Below are 18,155 nucleotides of genomic sequence, written 5' to 3'. Positions count from 1 at the left end.
CGGGGTGAGGGGCACCAGCAGAGCTGGGGGGGAGCCGGGGGCTGGGACAGCAGGGGCTGCAGGTTGGGGTGAGGGGCACCAGCAGAGCTGGGTGGGGGGGTGCAGGGCTGGGACAGCAGGGGCTGCAGGTCGGGGTGAGGGGCACCAGCAGAGCTGGGGGGGGAGCCGGGGGCTGGGACAGCAGGGGCTGCAGGTCGGGGTGAGGGGCACCGGCAGAGCTGGGCGGGGAGCCGGGGGCTGGGACAGCAGGGGCTGCAGGTCGGGGTGAGGGGCACCGGCAGAGCTGGGCGGGGAGCCGGGGGCTGGGACAGCAGGGGCTGCAGGTCGGGGTGAGGGGCACCGGCAGAGCTGGGGGGGAGCCGGGGGCTGGGACAGCAGGGGCTGCAGGTCGGGGTGAGGGGCACCGGCAGAGCTGGGTGGGGGGGAGCCGGGGGCTGGGACAGCAGGGGCTGCAGGTCGGGGTGAGGGGCACCGGCAGAGCTGGGGGGGGAGCCGGGGGCTGGGACAGCAGGGGCTGCAGGTCGGGGTGAGGGGCACCGGCAGAGCTGGGCGGGGAGCCGGGGGCTGGGACAGCAGGGGCTGCAGGTTGGGGTGAGGGGCACCGGCAGAGCTGGGTGGGGGGGAGCCGGGGGCTGGGACAGCAGGGGCTGCAGGTCGGGGTGAGGGGCACCAGCAGAGCTATGTGGGGTGCGGAGCTCAGGGCTGGGATATTAGGCAGGGCCCAATTAACACAGGGGCTTCAGGGGCTGCAGCCCAGGGCCTCGGGCTAAGGGGGCCCCATGGGCCGGATGTGGCCCGCTGCTTCTTTTCACGCAGCCTGCAGCAAGTCTCCGCGCCGCGGGACAGACACCGGTCCCCGAGCCTCAGTGCCCCCCCCCCCCCCCCCCCCCCGGGCCTGGAGCTGCAAGCGCCAGCTCGCTGATGTGCCCCTGCAGCCCCCGGCGAGGGGCATCCAGGGTATCTCTGTGTGCTGTCCCCACCCCCAGCACCAGCTCCGCAGCTCCCATTGGCCGGCTACTGCGGCCCACGGGAGCTGCGTGGGGCACCTGTGTGCACGGGCAGTGTGCACCGGGCAGAGCCACCTGGCCCCTCTGCCTAGGACCCGGACTTGCCGGCTACCTCGGGGAGCTGAGCGGTGTGGGGCCAGGGCAGGCAGGGATCCTGCCTTAGCCCTGCCGCGCTGCTGACCAGGAGCTGCCCAAGGTAAGCGCCTCCCAGCCGGAGCTGCACCCCAACCCCCTCCTGCACCCCAACCCCCTACTCCAGCCCGGAGCCCATTCCTGCACCCAAGCCCCCAGAGGCCCCACAAAATCTAATAGCCCCAAGGCCCACAGGAGAGTTAATCCAGCCCTGATAGCAGGGGGCAGCAGGTTGAGGAGGGGCGCCGGCAGAGCTGTGTGGAGTCAGGAGCTCAGGGCTGGGGCAGCAGGGGCTGCAGGTCAGGATTAAGGGGCACCGGCAGAGCTGGTGGGGTTGGGGTAAAGCCCAGCACTTGTTCCTTTTGGGGGGCCCTTTTCACTATTTAACTCAGATGCCCCTTTAGGGCAGAGCGCGCGGCTCCCAGGCTCCCACCCAAGCACTGAGCTGGGCCTGAGGGCCCTGGCGCTTCTGCAGGACACTGCTCAGGGCCCCAGCTCAGACCTGCTCCCAGCTGGAGCATCCTGCGTCCCTCCCCGCCTGGCTCCCTGCGAGGGCAGCTCCCTGGCTGCCTTTGCTGGCTCTCAGCACCGGCCCACGGGCTCCATCTAGCGGGCTCTGTAGGAGCCGGCAGGGTCGCAGGGCCGCGGCCATCATTCTGGGCTGTATTAGCAGGAGTGTTGCAAGCCAGACATGAGAAGTAATTCTTCCACTCTACTCCGCGCCGATTCGGCCTCAGCTGGAGGATGGTGTCCAGTTGTGGGCGCTGCATGGCAGGAAAGATGTGGACAAACTGGAGAAAGTCCAGAGAAGAGCAACAAACATGATGATAGGTCTAGAAAACCTGACCTGGGAGGGAAGAAAACCTGGATTTGTGCTGGAAATGGCCCACCTGATGATCACTTTAGATAAGCTATTACCAGCAGGACAGTGGGGTGGGAGGAGGTATAGTTTCATATTCTCTGTGTGTATATAAAGTCTGCTGCAGTTTCCACGGTATGCATCCGATGAAGTGAGCTGTAGCTCACGAAAGCTTATGCTCAAATAAATTGGTTAGTCTCTAAGGGGCCACAAGTACTCCTTTTCTTTTTGCGAATACAGACTAACACGGCTGTTACTCTGAAACCTGAAAAAACTGGGTTTGTTTAGTCTGAAGAAGACTGAGAGGGGACATGAGAACAGTTTTCAAGGACATAAAAGTTTGTTACAAGGAGGAGGGAGAAAAATTGTTCTCTGTAAGGCTCTGAGGACAGGCCAAGAAGCAACGGGCTTAAATTGTAGCCGGGGCGGTTTAGGTTGGACATGAGGAAAAACTTCCGACCTGTTTGGGTGGTGAAGCCCTGGGATAAATTGCCTCGGGAGGAATCTCCGTCATTCCAGATAAGAGAAACCCCTGTCAGGGATGGTCTAGATAATACTTAGTCCTGCCATGAGTGCAGGGGACTGGACTAGACGACCTCTCAAGGGCTCTTCCAGTCCTATGGTTCTATGGAGGGATGGACAGATGGATGGACGGACAGATGGAGGGATGGACAGATGGACGGACGGCTGGATGGAGGGAGGGACGGATGGAGGGATGGATGGATGGTTGGACAGACAGCTCGATGAATGAAGGGACGGATGGACGGAGGGACAGATGGACAGATAGAGGGACGGACGGAGGGATGGATGGATGATGGATGGACAGATGGATGGAGGGAAGGATAGATGGAGAGACAAACAGGCAGATGGATGAATGGATGGAGGGATGGAGGGATGGACGGAGAGACAGGTGGAGGGACAGATGGAAGGATGGATGGTTTGATGGAGGGACAGACAGACAGAGGGACAGATGGAGGGAAAGGTGGATGGAGGGACAGACAGACGGAGAGACAGATGGACAGATGAAGGGACGGACAGAGGGATTGATGGATGGTTGGACAGACAGATGGAAGGACAAATGGACAGATGGAGGGACAGACAGAGGGATGGAGGGAAGCATGGAGGGACAAATGGAGGGATGGAGGACAGAGGGACAGACAGACGGAGGGATGGCTGGACAGACAGATTGAGGAATGAATGGATGGAAGGAGGGACAGATGGACAGACGGATGGATGGAGGGACAGACAGACAGATGGACAGATAGATGGACAGACAGAGGAATGGAAGGATGGATGGATGGAGGGACAGAGAGACTGACAGACAGACAGACAGACGAAGGGAGAGACAGACGGAGGGACAGGTGGACAGACGGAGGGACAGGTGGACAGAGGAAGGGAAGGGTGGACAGATGGATGGATGGGGGCGGAGGAGGGAGGGACGGAGGGACTCAGGGACAGACGGAGCGCAGAGGCCCCTGTCTCTGGCTGGGGGGGCTGGGTAACCCCCGGCTGCTGTCGGGTCCAGCCCCCCTGACTGAGCCGGGCCGCGGGCGGGGATTGGGGGCGTGGCTCAGACCCGCCAATTGCGGCGGGCCCACACCCTGACGGGCTGTCGTGGCCCTTTTAAGGCCCCCCCCCACGCCCAAGGAAGCGGATGTGGGGCCGGCCACGTGGGGGAGGGGGAGGAGCGCGGTGGCGGGAGCGGCGGGGACAGGTGGGGCGGGCGGGGGGCTCCGGGGCTGGGGGAGGGGTCCGGGGTAAGGGGCTGGGGGGGATTTGGGGGGCGGGGGATAAGTGGGGCTGGTGAGGGGGTCCGGGGTAGGGGGCTGGGGGGGATTTGGGGGGCGGGGCTGGTGAGGGGGTCCGGGGTAAGGGGCTGGGGGGGATTTGGGGGGCGGGGGGTAGGCGGGGCTGGTGAGGGGATCCGGGGTAAGGGGCTGGGGGGGATTTGGGGGGCGGGGGGGCGGGGCTGGTGAGGGGGTCCGGGGTAGGGGGCTGGGGGGGATTTGGGGGGCGGGGCTGGTGAGGGGGTCCGGGGTAAGGGGCTGGGGGGGATTTGGGGGGCGGGGGGGCGGGGCTGGTGAGGGGATCTGGGGTAAGGGGCTGGGGGGGATTTGGGGGGCGGGGGGTAAGCGGGGCTGGTGAGGGGGTCCGGGGTAGGGGGCTGGGGGGGATTTGGGGGGCGGGGGGTAGGCGGGGCTGGTGAGGGGGTCCGGGGTAAGGGGCTGGGGGGGATTTGGGGGGCGGGGGGTAGGCGGGGCTGGTGAGGGGGTCCGGGGTAAGGGGCTGGGGGGGATTTGGGGGGCGGGGGGGTAAGCGGGGCTGGTGAGGGGGTCCGGGGTAAGGGGCTGGGGGGGATTTGGGGGGCGGGGGGTAAGCGGGGCTGGTGAGGGGATCCGGGGTAAGGGGCTGGGGGGGATTTGGGGGGCGGGGGGCTCCGGGGCTGGGGGAGGGGTCCGGGGTAAGGGGCTGGGGGGGATTTGGGGGGCGGGGGGGTAAGCGGGGCTGGTGAGGGGGTCCGGGGTAAGGGGCTGGGGGGGATTTGGGGGGCGGGGGATAAGTGGGGCTGGTGAGGGGGTCCGGGGTAGGGGGCTGGGGGGGATTTGGGGGGCGGGGGATAAGCGGGGCTGGTGAGGGGGTCCGGGGTAAGGGGCTGGGGGGGATTTGGGGGGCGGGGGGTAGGCGGGGCTGGTGAGGGGGTCCGGGGTAGGGGGCTGGGGGGGATTTGGGGGGCGGGGGGTAGGCGGGGCTGGTGAGGGGATCTGGGGTAAGGGGCTGGGGGGGATTTGGGGGGCGGGGGGGTAAGCGGGGCTGGTGAGGGGGTCCGGGGTAAGGGGCTGGGGGGGATTTGGGGGGCGGGGGGTAGGCGGGGCTGGTGAGGGGGTCCGGGGTAGGGGGCTGGGGGGGATTTGGGGGGCGGGGGGTAGGCGGGGCTGGTGAGGGGGTCCGGGGTAAGGGGCTGGGGGGGATTTGGGGGGCGGGGGATAAGCGGGGCTAGTGAGGGGATCTGGGGTAAGGGGCTGGGGGGGATTTGGGGGGTGGGGGATAAGTGGGGCTGGTGAGGGGGTCCGGGGTAAGGGGCTGGGGGGGATTTGGGGGGCGGGGGGTAGGCGGGGCTGGTGAGGGGGTCCGGGGTAAGGGGCTGGGGGGGATTTGGGGGGCGGGGGGTAGGCGGGGCTGGTGAGGGGGTCCGGGGTAAGGGGCTGGGGGGGATTTGGGGGGCGGGGAATAAGCGGGGCTGGTGAGGGGGTCTGGGGTAAGGGGCTGGGGGGGATTTGGGGGGCGGGGGATAAGCGGGGCTGGTGAGGGGGTCCGGGCTGGGGGGGATTTGGGGGGCGGGGGGTAGGCGGGGCTGGTGGAGGGGTCCGGGGTAGGGGTGTGGGGGAGGATTTGGGGGGCAGGGTTCGTGGAGGGTTTGGGAAGTGAGTGGGGGCTGGGGGGCTTGGTGGAGGGTTGGGGTGCGGGTCCGGTGAGGGGGTCCGGGGTAGGGGGCTGGGGGGTAAGTGGGGCTGGTGGAGGGGTCCGGGGTAGGGGGGTGGGGGAGGATTTGGGGAGTGGGGCTGGTGGAAGGTTTGGGAGGTGAGGGGGAGGCTGGGGACCTCCCCCTGTCGGTCTCTGTCTTTGCGTGCCCCGGGGTGCCCCGGCTCTGTGCAGTGGGGGTCACGGCCTGGCCCTGCCCCACACGGGAGGGGCCAGGCCCAGGACTGACCCCGGTGTCTTTCAGAGCAGAGCCGCCCGGCCCGGCCCAGGAGATGGTGAGTCCGGGGGCGGGGGGAGAACCGGCAGGGCGGGGGGGTGTTGAATTCACAGCTCTGGCTCCACCCTGCACCCCCTCGGTCTGGGGTACCCCAGCAGAATGTGGGGGTGGAGCAGGAGTCCTGTCCTGGGGGTCACGGTGCTGTTGGCAGCTCCAGGGGTTACTCACAGTTGGGTCGCCCCGGTTGCTCTGACCCAGCCCAGAGTTGGGGGGACCCTCCCCAGCCCGTGTCAGCCCCCTTACAGCCCCCAGTGGCCCCATCCCCTCACCTCCCCAAGGTGCCAGGTGTCGGGCTCAAGCCGCGCCCCTCTGGGGGGTGGGGAGGGATGTGCAGTCCACCTGCCCCCCTTCCGAGTTTGGGGGGGGTCCTGCCCCTGTGGGCCCCCCCCCCAGCTCTCCCCGCTCTCTCCCTAGTCGGCCACGCTGGACCTGAAGTCGAAGGAGGAGAAGGACGCGGAGCTGGACAAGCGCATCGAGGCGCTGCGCAAGAAGAACGAGGCGCTCATCAAGCGCTACCAGGTGAGAGCTGGCCCGGGGGGCCTGGGGGGGCCGGGCTGGTGCCCCGGGGAGGGCTGGGCAGAGGCCTTAGAGGTAGGAAAGCCCCAGTGAGTTCCCAGCTCCCCCTCCCCTGCGGTGCCAGCCCCCCCCATCCTGGGGCCAGCCCCGGGGTGTCCGACGGGCCCTGGGGAGCCCTGTAATCTGGCTCATGGGACACACAGGCCCAGCAGCAGCTTAGCCCCGGGGATGGTTTATGTAACACCAGGCGGGGGGGTGGGGGGGCGCTGGTCCTAGAATCCCTGGGGGCCCCCTAAACAAGGACATGGGGGGAGGGGGTTATTTTTTGTGAAGCGAAGGCATCTGGTGCTGGTGGTTGTGGGCGTGTGTGCGGGGGGGGTTCCTGGCCTGATGTCCAGATCTCGGGCAGCAGGGAAGGGGGTCGGTACCAGTCCAGATGGGTGCACTGGAGTGGGGATACCAGGCTCCAGGGGCAAGATGAGATGCATACATTGGGGAGTCCTGGCTTTTTGCTCTGGGGATCGAGGTGGGGGGGCGGGGAGGTACCAGCCCAGCTGGGCCCCTCACCCTGCACTCGGCTCGGGAGCCCCGTCACGTCCCTGCCGCTCCCCGCAGGAGATCGAAGAGGATCGGAAGAAGGCCGAGCAGGAAGGCATCGCAGTGACGGGCTCGCGCCGGCCGCGCCACTCCGAGGGGGAGCCTGAGAGGAAGCGGGCAGACAAGGACCTCTCCATCACTGTCCAGGTCTTGCTGTCTCCTGGGGTGAGCACTGGGGCTGGCTGAGGGGGACGGGACAGCCGCCAATGCATGGGGGGGGCAAGGTAGAGTAGCACTGATCAGTGAGGTGGGGAGGCAGGGCTGCTGGGGGGGGAAGGTAGCCACTGATCAAGAGTGGGGGGTGGGTAAACCAGCGAGGGGGGGCACAGCTGCTGTGGTGGGGGAGGGGGGTGGGGGAGCCAGCAGGGAGGGGCAGGGGGCATGGCTGCTGGGGAGCTGAGGGGTATGGTGATTAGTGTGGGGGGTGAGGAGAACACTAAGTCGGGGTGCTGCAGGGGAGGAGGGTGGGGAGCAGCTGTGGTCGAGCCCTGGTGTTGCACGCCCAGCCCTGGCATCTCACCCTCTGCGTCTCTCCCTCGCCCCAGGAGAAGCGTGTGGTCAGCGACAGGAAGTCCCCCGGCGCGCCCAAGGCCAGCCGTGGCCCCGGTCCCCGGGGTGTGGGGCGGGTCGGCCCGTACCCCTCCAGCCGGTCGCCGCGGGCGGAGCAGCCTGACCTGTCCGTCTGGGAAGGGGCAGGAGGCGGCGGAGGGGATGGGCCATCTCTGGGCGGGCGAGGGCGCAGGCCGCGGGGCCGAGGAGCGGCCGGCGCGGTCACGGCGGCAGGAGAAGGAGGCCCTGACAGGAAATCCAAGGTGCGTCGTGTCTTGCGGGCAGTTTGCCAGGCTGGGCCTAGTTCAGCAATAGTGCGTTGCACGTGCGTTCATGCTCGCTGCACTAGTGCTGGTGGTGTGTGTTGCTTTCTGCTGGGGCAGGTGCTGTGGAGCAGAGAGGGATGAGGGGGTGAAGGGCTCGTAGCAGGACTCTCCCCCAGGGGGTGGGTTGCAGAGTGGGACATGGGGTCTCTCTGGGGGCCACCAGCTCTGAGCCATTGGGGAATGGGACACAGAATCGTAGCAATGCCGGGCTGGGAGGGCCATCGAGAGCTCATCGTGTCCAGCCCCCGGCGCTGAGCCAGGGCCAAGGAAACCTAGACCAGCCCTGGCGGGGTTTGTCTGACCCAGTCTCTCAGCCGCCCGGAGAAGCCTGTTCCAGAGCTGAACTCCCCCGAGAGTTCGAAAGCTTTTCCGGATGTACAGTTATTCCCTGTTTTGTAGCTGGGCGTTTGATTCCGCCCAGCCCCCCCTTCCCAAGGGAAGTGCGAATACTTCACCTGGCTGAATTCAGACCAGTTCTCCAATTGGTCAAGGTCGTTTTGAACCCTAACCCTACCCTCCAAAGTGCTGGCAGCCCCTCCCCTCCAGCCTCCTGGGCGTCATACGCAGACTTGATAAACGTGCACTCTGTTATCCATGTCACTAAGGAAAATATTGACCGGTCCCAGGACTGGCCCCGGCGGGACCCCACTGGATCCGCCCTCCCGGTTTGAGAGCAAACCATGGATAACTCCTCGTAGGGTGCTGTCTCCAACCAGCCAGGCACCCACCTTAGAGTAACTCTATCTAGGCCGCGTTTCCCTGGTTTGTTATGAAACCGCCATGTGGGACAGTGCCAGAAACCTTCCTGAAATCCCAGCATGTCTCGTCTACTGCTTCCCCCTCGCCCGCGCGGTCAGTAATGCTCTGCCGTAGAAGGAAATTCGCTTGAGACAACTCACGCTCTCGCTCTCTCTGCCGGTGTCCCCTGGGCCTGCCGCGGTCTCGCTCCCCTCCCCACGCCAGGAGTGGGAGGAGCGAAGGCGGCAGAATATCGAGAAGATGAACGAGGAGATGGAGAAGATTGCGGAGTATGAGCGGAACCAGCGGGTGAGTGGAGGGCAGGGAGGGGTGGCCAGGTCAGAAACCTCTCTTTCCCCCCCGCCCCGTTTTGCTAGCATTGCTGGGAGGTGTAGGGGGGTGGTGGATTCCCCCCGGGCCTCCAGGCCCCCTGTGCTGGGCCGTCTGCACCACAGCGCCCTCCTTGCCGTGGGGCTGGGCGAGATGGTGGGGGAGCCGTGGCTCCGGGCTGACCCTGACCCTCTGCAGGACGGGCTGCAGGAGAAGAACCCGGTGCGAAATTTCCTGGATGACCCACGGCGCAGCGGCTCCTTCCAGGAGGCCGACCGCAAGGAGGGGAGCCGGCGGCACGTCCGCAACTGGGGGGGGGCCGACTTTGACAAGGTCAAGACTGGCATGGAGCGGGAGAAGGAGTGGCACGCCCCGGTAAGTACCTGGGGGGAGGGGAGCCAAGGGGGGCCCTGCATGGGGGAGGGCCTTGGGGTGGAGGTCTGTGGGAGGGATAGATGGCATGTGGGGAGTGGGGGTGTATCCCAGCCACCTGCCCCTCTGACCAGGGCCAGCTGGAGCCCCGCAGGGCAGGGGCTGTGCCTGGGTGGGAGTGTGTGGGGCGGGGCGGGGATCCCGCCCCACGGCCCTGTGAGACGCCTGTTTCTGGCTGTGAGCCGCGTGTCTCTCTCCCCCTCCCTGCAGGGCCGCCGGCCAGGCCCCAAGAGCGGGGGGCCGCTGGACATGACGCTGTCCATGACGGGCCGGGAGCGTGCTGAGTACATGCGCTGGAAGAAGGAGCGGGAGCAGATAGACCAGGAGCGACTGGCCCGGCACCGCAAGCCCACGGGCCAGTGGTGCCGGGAGTGGGACGCCGAGAAGACGGACACCATGTAGGAGGGCGGCGCAGCGGGATTCCTGGGGCGGGTGGGGAAGGCCCCGGGGCTGCGCTGGTTCTCGGGGGCCTGAGCTGGGTTGCTTGGGGAGGGTGTCGCGGGGGGCAAATCGGGCCCGGTCTGAGGAGCGTGGGGGCGTGGGGTGGGGAGAGGGGTCGGCCGTGGCTGCACTAACCTGGCACGCGTCTTTCAGGTTTAAGGAGGGTTGTGGCATAGCACCAGAACCGGACCCGGGCGCCAGGCGTGGTAAGTGACCCCAGGAGCACCAGGGCCCGGTGGAGACTGGGGGGGGCCTCCCCATGGGTGGGGGGATATAGGGGAGGATGTCTGTCTTGGAGGGTGTTTGGTCCCTGTGGGACCTCCCTGGGCCCAGGTGCGAGGAAGCGGGGATGGGGGGGTCCCCTGCTGGACAGCATAGCGGTAGTGGGTGGGTGGGGGACACTGTGCCCTGGGGGCAGGACCCCTGTGTGGGGAGGTCCGTTCCTATGCCCTGGGGCGGACCCACTGGTTCTCCACGGGTTGGACTGGCATTGTGGCCCTGGCAAGGACAGACCCTGGGGTGATCCTGAGGCCTCTGCTCCTGGGAAGCATCGTCCAGCTCTTACCTGCTTCCCCCGCCAGCCACGGGGGCTGGTCCAGGGGCATCCCTGCTGTGAGCTCCCCTGCCCCCGGACCGTTAACTCCTGCTGCCCTCTCCTCTCAGACGAGAACAAGCGCCCCCCCAGGCCGCCCACCTTCGGGGAGTTCCTGTCTGAGCACCGGGCCGAGCGCAGGAGGAAGGGCCGGGGCCGACCCGCGCCCACCAAGCCCTACAGGTGAGTCCGCCTTTGCCCTGCTGTGTGAGGGACGAGGGCCGGACTCCTGGGTTCCATTCCTGGCTCTGGGCGGAGGGAGTGGGGTCGGGTAAGTTAGAGCGCTGGAGGTGCCGGGGAGCTGGGAGCCAGGACTCCTGGGTTCTGTCCCTATTTAAGCCACTAACTCCCGGTGTGACCAAGGGGGAGGGGGGCTCTCACTGCACCCCAGTTTCTCTGGGGCTGGTGTGAACCCCTCCTGGGCTAGTTGGCCCTGTTCGTTGGTGTGTCCTGTCCTGTCCGTCCGTGTCCCCCCTCTCACCCCCCCCCAGCTTTTGGGGCAGTTCCCTCCCCCAGCCAGGGAACAGCCCCCTGGGGGCCAGGCTCTGCAGTGCAAGGTGGGGCAGGTGCTGAATGGGGACTGGCTGGGTTGGGCCCTCCTGATGCCTGTTCCTCCCCCGCCCAGCATGCATGACAACCGGTGGGAGGAGAAGGACGAGGGGCCGGTGGCCAAGGAGCTCGACCCCCGCCACGAGGAGCCGCAGGTAAGTGGGGGCGGGGGGTCCAGCCATGGCCATTCGGGGAGACCCCACCCTTCCCCTGGTCCTCTTCATAGGTGGCTTGGTCTGCAGCTGTTCCCCATGTCTCCCTACAGCCCCTTGTCTCCTACAGGCCCCACTTCCCCCAGTCCTGTCGTGGAGACTCACCCTCACGGGATCAGGCCCCGTCCCCTGCCCCCAGCCCCAGCCCCCTAGGTCCCGCTACCCCTCGCTGTCTGAACGTCTCTGCCCTGCCTTGTGCCAGCAGACGGAGGGACTGGCCCCCCAGCTGCCCCCCGAGCCCCAGCAGCCCCCCGATGAGGATGAGGATCAGTGGGAGGATGTCAGTGAGGAGGATGACGATGAAGGCCATCTCAGCTCGTTGGGCGAGGAGGAGGAGGTGCCGCCCGTGGGAGCCCCGAAAGCCCCGCGGGCTCCGAAGGTTGGGCGGGGCCCGGCCCCCAAGTTGGACATGCCACCACCTGGAGCCCATGGAGGACAGGGCAAAGCCCTCAGCCCCTTCTCCCCAGCTGAGGGCTACCAGCCTGTCTCAGACTGGGGCGAGGAGATGGAGCTGAACTCGCCCCGGGGCAGTGTGGGGGACAGCACCCCGCAGGGCCCCGGCCCCGCCCCCCAGGCACAGGGGGCAGGGCCCCCTGGAGAGGCTGCAGGTAAGAGGCACTGGCTGGGCCTTGCCGGTGGGAGGGGAGGAGAGCCTGTGTATTGGGGGGCACGTATCGGGCTGGTCTGGCTCGGGGCGTTTGCCCTGTAGGGGCAATGTGGTGGTGTGGGACTTGGGGTGCAGTCCCAGTGGGATGGGGGAGCAGGAGTTAACAGTGGGAAGGGGTCACAGGGCGGGAGTACTGGGGGGGCATCACCCCAGGAAATAATGGCTCCCATCTCCCCGCAGGGCCGAGCCCCCCAGCTGCGGAGCCAGGCGGGTGGGGCACGGCTGAGCCCGTGGAGACTGGACGGCAGGAGGAGCCGGCTCGGGCAGGGGGATCGATGATGCTAGCAGCCCCTGGCAGCACGGAGAGGCGGGAGCTGGCCACCCCCGCAGCTGTGAGCCCTGAGGAGCTGGGGGTTCCTGCGATGCAAGGTGCTGGGGGGGCAGGGTCTGGAGATGGGGGCTCGGGGCAAGAGCTGGCAGGGGGGAGGGGAGTCTCCCCTTTGGCCTCCGGGGAACCATGGCTGGGCTGGTGGCAGAGTGGGCGGGGTGGGCTACGTGCTGGGCTCACCCCCCGGGGGCGCTCACCCCCAGCCAGGAGGGAACCATGTGCTCCTGGGCTGGGGTGGGGGTGGGTTTGCCCGCAGCCCCCGGCTGCTGATGCTCTCTCCCTCCCGTCCCCAGGAGCCGCGGAGACCCTGAGCCAGCTGGAGCCGGAGCCGGCACTGGGTGTGGTGCAAATCACAGACGTGCAGCGGGTGTGTTTCCGTAAGACCTCGTCCTTGCCCGCTGGCCGCTAGCGGGACTCGCCCCTTCTCTGTCCCTCTGCTTCTTCGCGGCCCCCGCTGGCCGGGGTGCTCCCGCTGCGGATTGACCCACCTGCCGTGCTGGGCCCAGACAGGGAACGGCTCGCTCTGTCACGGGGATAGGCAGATCCCCAACAGGGAAACCGGCCGCAGCCTGTCCCGGGGCTGCTGCGCGTTCCTGTCCCGGGGCTGGTGGCTGTGCCAGGCCCCTTCGTGCCTCTGGCTGGGCAGCTAACCCGGGGCCTGAGTCTGCTGGCAGCGGGGTGGTGGGAGATTGACTTCGGGGGAGCAGGATCAGGCTGGGGTCTGGTCTGAGGACATGGCAAAGCAGCAGCTGCCACTGGGCCACCAAGGGGCGAGCAACTTTAGCCGCTGGGCCTCCCACCTGGGAGCTCTCCACTGCGGTCCGTACTGCAGCATCTGCTGGGGTGTGGGGTGATATCCATGGCCAGGATTTGAACTCACAGCACTGTCTGTCTCTCTGTCTCCCCGTTTGACAGGATAATGGAGAGCCCTGATCCCCCAGAGCCACCCTCCCACCCCCCCGACATGAGGCCAGGCGGCTCCCTCTATGACTTCCACAGAGCGGTAGAGCCTCTTTCCAGAGCCGTGCGGGCAGGATGTGCTTTGAGGCTCAGCTGTCTGGGTTAACCTCCCTGGGGATGCAGGGCTGGGTGGGTGTGTGGGTGGCCTGGAGGGTTTATTCTGGTGGGAATTGCATGACACCGAGCAGGTGGGTGAGGAGGTTGTTCCAGTAACCGGCAGTAAACGTCTGGGATCCGACGTGCATCTGTCCGCAATGAACCTCCCCTGCTGGTGTCTGGGATGGCTGCCCCTGGCTCACCCTGCCCCCCTAGCTCCGAAGTCCAAATGAGGGTTGTGTGTTAACCGGGGGCATGTGTGTGGTCCCCAGCCATGGCTAGCCCTGTCCAAGCACTACTAGCCAATGTCTCCTGTGCTGGGAGGGCTGGAGCCAGCCGCGCTTTGCCCCTTCTCAGCTGTAACCATTGCAAGGGGCTGTTCTTGGGCTGGCTGAATGTGTCCCCATCCTTCTGGTCTGCGCTCCTGAGGAGCCGGTTCCACCCACTGCTGTGCAGACCGTGAACCCTTTCCACAGGGGGTAGAACTCCCGCACCCTGCTCGCTGGGGGCAGGAGCCTCGGGCGAGAGGTGTCTTCACTCCCCGGTGCTGCCCTGGGATGCTTGGTTGTCCTGCCCAGGTCTCCCGCGGTGTCCGGCCGCTTTCGATCATGTAAAAGCAATGCCAATGTACCGGACTTTCTTACAATAAAACCTTCACCAAGCCGCTGGGCCTGGCTGCGTCAGGTCCTTCCTGGGGGAAGGGGTTGGGGCGGCAGCTCGGGTGATGTGTGCCCCGCACAGCTCTGAGAATGCAGCTTGAAGGGGTGGGGGCGTGTGACTTGACAAATCTCTTAATGGGGCAGCCTGCGCTCCTGGGCACGGCCGTGGGCATGGGCAGCCTTGGAGGTGGCCCTTCACTTGGGCACATGCTCCCTGTGGAATCCGTCTGGGCGTAGCCAGCAGGGCTGTCCTTTTGAGACAGAAATCTGGGTAGCTGGTGCTTTCTGTACCTGTTAAACGCGGGGCCCTGGCCAGGTTCCAGCATTGCTAATTAACCCCCTATCCTAAGCCACCTTCCCGCAGAACGTTTAAAGGGGCTGTGGCTGCATCTCAGGGAAGGGTGCAGCCGTTACGGCTTCCACCCCAGAGAAAGCTGCAGTACCGTGGGTGATCTCTGGGTAAAGCCCCGGAGGCTCCCTGGGGTGACGGGCGCTGGGTAAATGTAGCTGGATTGGTGGAACCAGCAGGAGCACTGGAGTAACGTGCGTGGGCGGCTGCCACCTGCCAGACCCCCGTGCTAAACCTGGTTTCAAATCCGTTAATAGGTTTAATCTCCTGGACGTCCGCCCCTACAGTGGGGACCAGAGGAGCTCAGCCGGCTGGGTGCAGAGCTGGCCCTCGCTCCCGTCTAACACAGCCAAGCCTCTCTCCCCAGCACAGTTTGGCTCACGGGTGCTCGGGAGGCGCTGCAGCCGGTCTGGGTGCTCAGATCGCTCAGCTCCTGGTGACGCGGGAGCAGTCGCTCTTCGTCCGAGGGGAGGATTGTGCTTCCCTGGAAGCTACAAAGGGACCTCACAAAACTGGGTGACCAGGCAACAAAATAGCAGATGAAATTTAATGTTGCTAAATGAAAAGTGATGCACCTTGGAAAACATCATCCCACCTCTACTTACAGGACGGGGTCTGAATTAGCTGTTACCATTCCAGAGAGATCTCGGAGTCACTCAGAGTCACGGTAACGCTGAACACACCCGGTCAATGTGCGGCGGCAGCCAAAAAAGCGAACAGAGTATTCGGCATCATTAAGAAAGGGGGAGATATGGCAGAAAATATCATGTTGCCTCTGTATCAATCCATGGTACGGCAGTGTCTTGAATACTGCGTGTGGATGTGGTCACCCCATGTAGCGGGCGGTCACCCTGTTCTGGCCCTGAAGAGGTTAAAAGCCAGCCCTTGGAGCCAATCGGGTCCGTCTGGGCCCTATAAAAGAGCCCTATAAAAGAGCGGCAGGGCCAGAAGGCAGTCAGTCTCTCTCTGGCTTTGGAGAGAGATGGACCTGGCTGCCAGAAGCGGGGGCGGGGACAGAACAGTGCTGGAGAAGGGGCAGGCTGAGCTGGGGAGCTCAGCCTGGCAGGAAGGCCTAGGGAGGGTCTGGGGCAGCAGGCCCAAACCCCTCTTTGCCAATGATGAGTGGCCATCATGAAGGGCAGTTTGCCCCAGAGAAAGAGGACTAGAGGATGACTGGCAGTAGCCACTGAGGCAAGGTGGGCATGGGGGAGGGGGTTCCCTGGAGAAGGGAGACCCAGAGTGTAGGGTGCTGCTGTGAGCAGGACCCCAAGGGAAAGGGGTGCCAGGGTCTGGGAGGGACACAGAGGCCTGAGGCAGATGAGACACTGGTCAGCAGGGGGTGCTCCAAGGCTGAGAAGAGCTAATTCCCAGACTGACTAGCAGGAGGTGCCATGGTGGTGAGTGCTCAATCTGCTACGCCCCATCTCAAAAAAGGTAGATTAGAATTGGAAAAGGTTCAGAAAAGGGCAACAACAACGATCGGGGGCTGGAACGGCTGCTGCATGAGGAGAGATGAATAAGACGGGGACTTCTCAGCTTGGAAAAGAGACGACCGGGGGTGGGGATAGGGTCGAGGTCTGTAAAATCATGACCGGTGTGGAGAAAGTCAATCAGGAAGTGTTGTTTACGCCTCGTAACACAAGAACTAGGGGTCACCAAATGAAATTAATGGGCAGCGGGTTTAAAACAAACCAAAGGAAGCATTTCTTCACACAACGCACAGTCAACCTGCGGAACTCCTTGCCAGAGGATGTTGTGAAGGCCAAGACTATCAACAGGGTTCAAAAAAGAACTAGATAAGTTCATGGAGGATAGGTCCATCAATGGCTATTAGCCAGGCTGGGCAGGGATGGTGTCCCTAGCCTCTGTTTGCCAGAAGCTGGGAATAGGCGACAGGGGATGGATCACTGGGTGATTCCCTGTTCTCTTCATTGCCTCTCGGGCACCTGGCACTGGCCGCTGTTGGCAGCCAGGACACTGGGCTAGACGGACCTTTGGTCGGAGCCGGTCTGCTGCAGGCCCTGGCTTTCCATGTACAGAGCACACCTGCCATGAGCCCCTGGCCATGGACACAGCACAGCTCTCGGAGGCTAATGTGATCCCTGCCCACGCTGCGGGCACCACATGGCCCCACCCTGCCCCTCTGGAGCCAGCGTGTTTCTTAGCTGTAGTGGGGACAGGGAGGTGTTAGAAATCCAGGAAAGTTGGCTTCCTTAAGACCACAAGGACAGGGCAGGTACAGATGCCTCTCTGCGAGCAGCCGTTCAGTCCCCAGACATGTCTCTCAAACGGGTGCAGGCTGGAGCGTTCATTGCAACGATTAAAGCTGTGATTCTTTCATGGAGGTCATGGAAGTCACGGATTCCGTGACTTTCGGTGACTTCCGCAGTGGCTGGTGCAGCTGACTTCAGGGCCAGCTACTCAGGCGACCCACGGGCCACAGTCAGCAACACCAGCCGCTACTGGAATGACCTGGAGCCAGCTGCTCCAGTGGTCCCTGGGGCCAGCTGCACCAGCCAGTGCTCGGGACACTCTGGGCAACTGGCTCTGGGGACTGCCCAAGCAGCAGTCCTGGGGGCAACCTCGGGGAGCGCCAGAACAGTGGTCCTAGGGGTGCCCTGGGGACCGTCCGAGCAGCAGGGTGTCACGGAGTCCCTGGGCGATGCTCTGGAACTGCTCCCCATGAAGCCAGTCAGGACTCTGGGGCAGTCGCCTTTCTGTGAGCAGCCTGTCTTCAGGACACACAGCTCACACAGCTTCCACCTTCCTGGGTCTGACCTCGGAGCATTCAGCAGCCTCTGCCCCTCCATGCGCTTCCCACAGCGAGTCCGCTCAGGCGGGGCTCCTGGGGAAGCCAGAGGGTCCTGCCCCCCAACTCCGCAGTCAGACGTGACTCTCAGCCAGCCAGTAAAACAGAAGGTTTATTAGACGACAGGAACATGGTCTAACACAGAGCTTGCAGGTGCAGAGAACGGGACCCCTCAGCTGGGTCCATTTTGGGGGGCAGTGAGCCAGACAACCACATCTGCACTTCACTCCATGTCCCAGCCAGCCCCAAACTGAAAACCCCCTCCAGCCCCTCCTCCTCTGGGCTTTGTCCCTTTCCCGGGCCAGGTGGTCACCTGATTCCTTTGTTCTCCAACCCTTCAGCTCTCACCTTGCAGGGGGGGAAGGGCCCAGGCCATCAGTTGCCAGGAAACAGGGTGTCGGCCATTCTCTGTGTCCAGACCCCTGCACACACCTGCCCTCTAGGGCTCTGCAATGATCATACACCCTTACCCCACCCCCTAGATACTTAAGAACTGCCTAGGGGAAACTGAGGCACCCCCACACTATTCAGAGGAAACATTAAGAACAGTCCCACTTCGTCACATCTCTCCCCCCTTCGAGATCGAACTGAGCGGGGTCACTTTAGCCGGTGACCTGGGGAAGTTCGAAGCCACCAACGTTCCCATGGATGCCCCAGCATCTCTCCCATTCCTTGGTAGGAGTTACACCAGGCCCTTCCAGTTTCACGCCCTCCCTTAGGTCAGGGGTGGTCGATAGCACTCGCAGGCCGCATGTGGGAAGGTTTATGCAGCCCATGCCCTTTGGCCACCCCAAGAATGTCTCCCCATTGACCATCACCTTCTGCTCCCACTGGAGGTCCGGGGGGCCTGGCCCCAGGAAACTCCACACAGACATATAGGTTGGGGTCAGGAGTGGGAGCCTGTCCACATCCCCAACCATCTGGCTGACGGAGTCTGTGGCCTTGGGACCCAGCAAGGGAGCTAGACACCGGGGCTTTTCCGCAGGGTCCCCTTGGTTCAAATCGCCAGCCTGCTCAAAGGCAGTGAGGTGGCATCCACACCCCACCCCCCTTAACCAGGGGCAGCAATTTAGTCTCGAGGTTCCCTGCGGAACTGGCCCCCCGGGATCTATCCCCACTCACCCCTGGGAGGTCCCCTAGGCCTCTCCGCTCCCCCACCGCCAGTTCATGCTGCTGCTGCTTCTGCAGCTCTTGCTTGGGCTCTCGCTGTCTCCCACGGTCCTCTTGCTCTCTCAGACTCAGCTCCAATC

General features: G+C 64.8%; 1 protein-coding gene across 3 annotated transcripts; it reads left to right on the top strand.

Moving 5' to 3' along the window:
* Positions 1-3,648: 3,648 nt before the first annotated feature.
* CCDC9 (coiled-coil domain containing 9) lies at positions 3,649-13,752 on the top strand. 3 transcript variants are annotated; one of them, XM_075122431.1, is made up of 15 exons: positions 3,649-3,712; positions 5,728-5,753; positions 6,170-6,274; positions 6,887-7,033; positions 7,414-7,680; positions 8,707-8,790; positions 9,010-9,186; positions 9,454-9,641; positions 9,838-9,890; positions 10,348-10,459; positions 10,902-10,980; positions 11,240-11,645; positions 11,885-12,073; positions 12,326-12,399; positions 12,948-13,752. In XM_075122431.1, the coding sequence occupies exons 2-15, from the start codon at positions 5,751-5,753 to the stop codon at positions 12,963-12,965; spliced, it is 1,902 nt and encodes a 633-aa protein (XP_074978532.1). In that variant the 5' UTR covers positions 3,649-3,712; positions 5,728-5,750; the 3' UTR covers positions 12,966-13,752. The 3 variants fall into 3 exon arrangements, with proteins under 3 accessions (XP_074978532.1, XP_048688843.2, XP_074978533.1); XM_048832886.2 differs by having other exon boundaries at positions 3,678-3,712; positions 5,723-5,753; XM_075122432.1 differs by lacking the exon at positions 3,649-3,712 and having other exon boundaries at positions 5,554-5,753; positions 11,243-11,645.
* Positions 13,753-18,155: the final 4,403 nt, after the last annotated feature.

This window comes from Caretta caretta, chromosome 23, assembly GCF_965140235.1.
Source record: "Caretta caretta isolate rCarCar2 chromosome 23, rCarCar1.hap1, whole genome shotgun sequence".
In the NCBI taxonomy this organism is placed as follows: domain Eukaryota; kingdom Metazoa; phylum Chordata; order Testudines; family Cheloniidae; genus Caretta; species Caretta caretta.
This window is presented reverse-complemented; position numbering and strand designations above follow the sequence as displayed.